This window comes from Antrostomus carolinensis, unplaced genomic scaffold, assembly GCF_000700745.2.
Source record: "Antrostomus carolinensis isolate BGI_N321 unplaced genomic scaffold, ASM70074v2 scaffold9748, whole genome shotgun sequence".
Classification (NCBI taxonomy): domain Eukaryota; kingdom Metazoa; phylum Chordata; class Aves; order Caprimulgiformes; family Caprimulgidae; genus Antrostomus; species Antrostomus carolinensis.
In genome coordinates this window covers 7,806-13,896 of record NW_010333660.1, presented here as the reverse complement: position 1 = coordinate 13,896, position 6,091 = coordinate 7,806, and the positions used below count along the sequence as shown (strand labels likewise).

Here is a 6,091-nt window from a genome sequence, read left to right as displayed (position 1 = left end):
GGGGCTGGGCTCGGTGCCACCCCGAGCTCGTAGGCTGTGAGCCGGCAAGGCCTGCAGGCTGGCCATGAGGCCTTAGTGGGGAAGGGACGGCTGGGGAAGCTTGCTGGCCCCCAGCACAGAGATGTAACCTGCTTCTGGGAGTGGGGACCGCCCTCAAGATGAGTGTCTTTAACTGTAGTTCTCCAAAACGTTCCACGTTTCTCAGGATTTTATCACACGTCTTGGGAAAATGCTGCAAATTCCGAGGCTGTTCTTAATTTCTGAGTAGATAAAAGACAAAGGAAGAAGCTGAAGACCTGCTTCTTTATGATCGTCGTGAGAGTCATGCAGTTCTTATGATACTTTAAGCAGAACAGTTAGAATGATAATTACCTTAATCTGTGACTGAGATTCTTGATAATGGCAATTTTGGTGATACAATGGTTATTTCCTTAAGAAAGCTGCCATTACTGCTTTAAAACAAACAAACAAAATCGTTATATTTTTTGAAGTTGAAAGTGAAGGTCTGAATTGTTTCTGTTCCCATTATACTACCACTTTTTCAATTTCTAGATTAAGTGGCTATGCTTGTGGGATAGAGAAACACTTGCCACGGTCTGAAGGAAAAGGTTGATTGTATCTTTTTCCTATATGAAGTTGGCAGAACATCCTGTAAACAAGCCATTACATTAGAGGTCTCATGTTACTTTAGTCACTTTTGCCTTTCTTGACTTAGTTACAGAATAAGTGTTTTGTTTCAGTCACAGACCTAAGCAGGGCAAAAAGATGTTTTACTAATTGATATATGGAGATACCATTTTTCTGTATCTGCCTAGAACTGAAGAAGTAAATAAAAGTGAAGTTTCGTGGTATGACTTGCTGCTGCCAAAAGAAACAGCACTGCCAACCTCTGCTAAGCTACCACCACTGCTCTTCTGACCTTAGTAGTGTCCTCCATCTTAATAAGCCAGCAGAAAATTACTGTTTTTCTGATGGGTTAGTTTTGCCAGGTTAGTTAGCTGAACCAGCTTGGAGGGGAGAGTGAGGTTCAGCACAGGTTGTATTTTTGGGTAGCAGTAAGCCATTACTAGCTTAGCTATATCAGTTTGTCTCGGATTTTTGAATTGCAGGTTCTTGGCACATTTTCTTGTAAACCTGAATCACCCTGAAGTTTTAAAAATAAAACTTTTTTCTTTCATATACTCAGTTACTGCTGCATCTGCTATTGCCAACATTGTGAAGAGTTCTCTCGGGCCAGTTGGTCTGGATAAGATGTTGGTGGATGATATTGGGGTAAGTAAGCTTTCTTTAAGAGTCAGGAGGACTTGTGTATTCCTGTGTAGAAGTTCTTCCCCTTAGTGTGCTTCACAGGTCTAATGTGCCCATACCTTTTTTTTTTTTTCCATGGTTTTGGGAGGGGGTAGGAGGAGAAATGTGGTAAAATTGAGCATCTAGTAATGTATGCTGTATTATTTTAGTTTAATCTGGTACTGTATTTTATGTAGCACAGTTGTCTCCTTTCTACACATAAGTTCTTGTCACCACTTAAAAACATTCGTCAAATTTACAGGAATTAGTATGACCATTAAAGTTAAGCCTTGTGATGGTGTTGACTTGTATATCCTGGTCTGTACATCAGGAGAAATAACAAAAAAGAATTCAAATAATCCCATAACAATTTTAAAGCAGTGTTTCATATTTTAAAATATTTCAAGCAAATGAAGGAAGTTTGCCATTTTACAGGGTGCTGTAATAAGACACTGTTTTAGAGGGAAGTTATTGCACTGCTGCTAATCTGATGTGTGCAAAACATTTGATGAATTTCTGTAACATAAAAACTTTTCTGATAAAAAAGTGCAGATTCTGCATTGGTAACAATTCTGTTGTTAGACACTTACTTAAAAAGAGGCAGTAAATAATTGGTATAAATAGTTATTTTATGGGCATATGCAAAAGATAGTTAATTTGCATAAACATGAACCAACCAGTAAAAACATAATAGGAAATACAGCTCGTATTAACATTTGATTTGTGCAAATTAGGATGTGACTATTACTAACGATGGTGCAACCATTCTGAAACTGCTGGAAGTGGAACACCCTGCTGCAAAAGTTCTTTGTGAGCTGGCAGACCTGCAAGACAAAGAAGTTGGTGATGGGACAACCTCAGTGGTATGTAGCAAGTTTTACAGGCAGACGCACCAAAAGTCAGTGTTTCATTGTCACCGTGCAGCTTTTGATTTATCTGTTATGAATCCTGATGGAGTGTGGCTCAGCTATACAGAATGAAAAAAGGTTGACTGAATATAAACAGTTTTTTAAAGTAGGCTACAGAATAAAGCAATTAGACCTGTGGTATTTTTTAGAGGTGCTAGTGTCCATATGCAGCTGGTGCTTTGGAATGGATTTTGCTCACTATGGTTTCATTATTTATTTTTTCCTGTCTTGAAAGTTGAGGATAGATTCTGAATTAAATTTCTTCATTTTTAACAACCATGAGAAATAAAAATGTTAGGACTGATAAGGATGTCTCATGTTGAAAACTTGCCTTAGACTTGAAAATTTGGGGAGAGGGGCAAATCAGGTGGCTTTTACAATTCCAGGTTGTAAGTACTTGTTTCCACTCAGTGGACATGGGACAGCTATTTGTGGTTCTGCTTTCCACTTAGTGGCAACAGGTAGTTATTTTGCTTGTATGGAATATGTGTATTTACTGTTTGTATTTCGAACAGGTAATTATTGCTGCAGAACTTCTAAAAAATGCAGATGAGCTAGTGAAACAGAAAATTCATCCTACCTCCATTATTGGTGGATACCGACTTGCTTGCAAGTAAGAAACTAATACAGTTGAAGTTGCATTTTTTAAGGTACAATAACTGCATGCTTTTTGTTTATTTCGGTGTTTGTGTCTGCATTAAGACAGACTTTGGTGCAAAGTGGATATGGTGTTTTGGGGGCTGTATTTTGGGCTTTTTTTGTTGGCTTGGCCTTTTTTTTCTTAATTATTTTTAATTCCTATAGTCTCACATAAAAATGTCACTTTACTGTTCTAGAAGATTAATTTATTTCACACCTGCACTCTTTAAAATAACATTTTAAAGTTCTGAAAAGTTGTCAGATTTTTGTCTTTGTGTGGGTGGAATTCTTTAACACTATTTCTCTTTGTTCTGCAGGGAAGCAGTTCGCTACATCAATGAAAATCTTATTATTAACACAGATGAATTGGGCAGGGAGTGCCTAATTAATGCTGCTAAAACATCAATGTCATCTAAAATTATAGGAATGTATCCTTTAACTTCATTGGGTTATTTAAGTGAGAGTGCTTGGTTGGAGGGCTTGAGTAGCAAGTTTCCTTTGCAGCAGTTCATATGGATGGGGTATAGTATTCAAGCTGCTGTTTCTGTAACAGGGGTGTGGAAAACTTGGGGAGTTAAACCAGAGGAAAGCAGGTTGCATTTTACTTTGCAGCCATAGGAAAAGCTGCATGCTTAGCCTTTGTGCTGATAAGGGAACGCAGGCTGACTACAGGGTAGGTATTTTTGTTAAGGAACAAGAGGTGTGTCGAATGCAGGCATTGCACTAGCCTGTCCTAATTTTCATACCAGTGTGTCAGCTTTGAGAATTACTCCTTCCTTTGAGGGAATGGTAAGGAAAGCTAGCACTTCCATACCTCTCGAGTTGTTTTTCGGAAACAGTTTTTGACTCTTAGCTGGGCACTGTTAGTGACTTCTTTTTTTCTTAAGCATAATACTTGTTTTCTTCTTTGGTTGTAACCTTAACAGCACTGTAGTGATGGTGATTTCTTTGCCAATATGGTGGTGGATGCCGCGCTGGCAGTTAAATACACAGACCAGAAGGGTCAGGCTCGGTATCCAATCAACTCGGTTAATGTTCTGAAGGCACATGGCCGCAGCCAGAAGGAGAGCATACTTGTGAACGGTTACGCCCTGAACTGCGTGGTGGGCTCGCAGGGTAAGAACATGCTGTGTTTCTTAAAGCTTTTGTGTGAACTTGGTCTTCTTAGTCTTTCTGCATGGATCTTCTTTCTGACTGCTTTAGTTACAAATCATGGGGCTTTTCAATTCCAGAACAATTAAACAAGAATGCAAAAAAACCTCAACCCCTACTTCACCAGTGTTTCTAGGCTAGGGTCTGCCAGCTAGTAGTGATCCATGAAGTGTTGGTAAGCTACTGTAGTTTCCCTATTTCAATATCAGCCCCGTGATCTTCTGGAACATAAGCACCTCCCTTGTGAGGAGCCAGCACCGGGGTTGTAGGGAGCTGTTAGATTTAGCGACCTGTGTTGTGATTAGTGAACTAAAGGATGCAAGACCAGTGGGTCAGCTTTTCATGGTCATTCATGTTTTGAGGATAGGGTCTGTAACAACAGGGGTTATAGAAGAGATTTAAAAAAAAATCTTTTAAAGTCTTTGTTAGCATTTTTCTGTTCTAGGGCAGAACTGGAGGCAGAGAAGCAAACTGAACAGCAACCCGAAATGTGAAAGTAGTGTTAGTTTTAATCTTTAATACTAACTTGATGTTCTGTTAACTCTATTTGACAAGATCCTTTTTCTTGTTCTCTCTCATCAGGTATGACCAAGAGAATAGTTAATGCGAAGATTGCATGCCTTGACTTCAGCCTGCAGAAAGCAAAAATGAAGCTTGGTGTTCAGATCGTTATCTCAGACCCTGAGAAGCTGGACCAGATAAGGCAGAGGTGTGTGGAAGCTTGAGTAACCGAGACAGTGGGGTTTCATTGGCTTACTTTGGTCTCTTCAGTTGAGGTGGCTTGGTGTAATTTTGACTAAGTGCAAGAGGTAAAAATGTTTTAAATGTTAACATTTCCCAACAATACCAAATATTAATGGTAAAAGTCTGCACTCATGGAGGCAGAACTAGCATTAAGTCAGTTTTTGGGAAATCCAAGTATGTTTGTGCAACGGTTTCTTCTCCTTGCAGAGCTCTGGATTAAGAGCTCAGGAAGTGGTTTGACAGAATGTGACTACAGACTTGTAAGTACATTTTTCTAACTTTGCCTTTATCCTTGCAGAGAATCAGATATTACCAAAGAAAGGATCCAGAAGATTTTGGCCACTGGTGCCAATGTTATTCTCACCACTGGAGGTATTGATGATATGTGTCTGAAATACTTCGTTGATGCTGGTGCTATGGCAGTACGAAGAGTTGTAAAAAAGGACCTTAAGCGTATTGCCAAGGCATCTGGAGGTATGTGTATGTAAAAATACCTTCTTTTTAACATGAGTTTTTTACATGCAAGAAGAGGACAGGTAGAGCTGAACCACTCCTAGGTTTTAAGTTTACTGTTGCTTCTAAGTGACCATTGTGTCAAAGTAGATGAGTACTGTAAGAGCTGACTGATGAAGGTTTACAGAGGGGAAAAAAAATGCTGCCTTGCACTGGCAAGATTGTGTTTTTGTGGAAATGTGAGCCAGAATCTGTATTTATTTAGAAGTCTATTAAGAACACATTCATAAGCCTCACTTTGGAGAGGTAAATACCTCGTTTAGACAGTTCAAGGCAAATAAAGAATTCCTAAATCTTTAAATACATACTTAAAAAAATTCTGGCCCTACACAGATTTTATCTGTCAATTCTTAAATTTGCAAGAAAGCATGTTCATTATGGTAAAGCACAGGAACTTGTAATAGTTGTGAAAAGGTAAGTGCTGTAAAAGTTGAGCAAAAAGAGCAGTATTGATTATAAAGTGTGGAATATTGAATTGCCACCTGAGAATTAGAGGTGCTGTAGAATTTAAGAAAAATCTGCTTATGCTGCTATTATTTCCGTTGTCAATTGATGTTTTTTCTCTCTGTATGCCTGTTCTGGAAAGTCAGCAAAGGATGCACTGGAATTAAGTGCTAATTTCACTTTTTTGTTTGTTTGTTAAAAGCAACCATATGTTCAACCCTTGCAAACCTTGAAGGTGAGGAGAGTTTTGAGGCATTAATGCTGGGACAAGCTGAAGAGGTGATTCAAGAGAGAATCTGTGATGATGAGCTGATTTTAATCAAGAAGTAAGAATCCTTTTTAAAATACTCAGTTTTGTGTATGCTTTCCACTAAGTTTGAGATAAAATCCCGTTTGTTCATTTC

The 6,091-nt window shown here is 38.7% G+C and overlaps 1 protein-coding gene and 1 non-coding gene across 2 annotated transcripts in view; both read left to right on the top strand.

Annotated features, from left to right (window-relative positions):
• The first annotated feature begins 518 nt into the window (after positions 1–518).
• Positions 519–654, top strand: LOC114818848 (small nucleolar RNA SNORA29). The gene has a single exon (XR_003766291.1). It is a non-coding gene; the product is annotated as a small nucleolar RNA SNORA29 (small nucleolar RNA).
• Positions 655–1,186: 532 nt separating this feature from the next.
• Positions 1,187–6,091, top strand: part of TCP1 (t-complex 1) — a gene marked incomplete at its 5' end in the record, with an annotated part of 7,187 nt that continues 2,282 nt past the window's right edge. Inside the window, 8 exons of the mRNA XM_010173936.1 lie at positions 1,187–1,272; positions 2,022–2,150; positions 2,711–2,808; positions 3,152–3,262; positions 3,769–3,950; positions 4,569–4,695; positions 5,029–5,204; positions 5,890–6,013. Of these exons, the coding sequence (XP_010172238.1) occupies positions 1,187–1,272; positions 2,022–2,150; positions 2,711–2,808; positions 3,152–3,262; positions 3,769–3,950; positions 4,569–4,695; positions 5,029–5,204; positions 5,890–6,013 (1,033 nt within the window). The remainder of the gene's footprint in view (positions 1,273–2,021; positions 2,151–2,710; positions 2,809–3,151; positions 3,263–3,768; positions 3,951–4,568; positions 4,696–5,028; positions 5,205–5,889; positions 6,014–6,091) is intronic.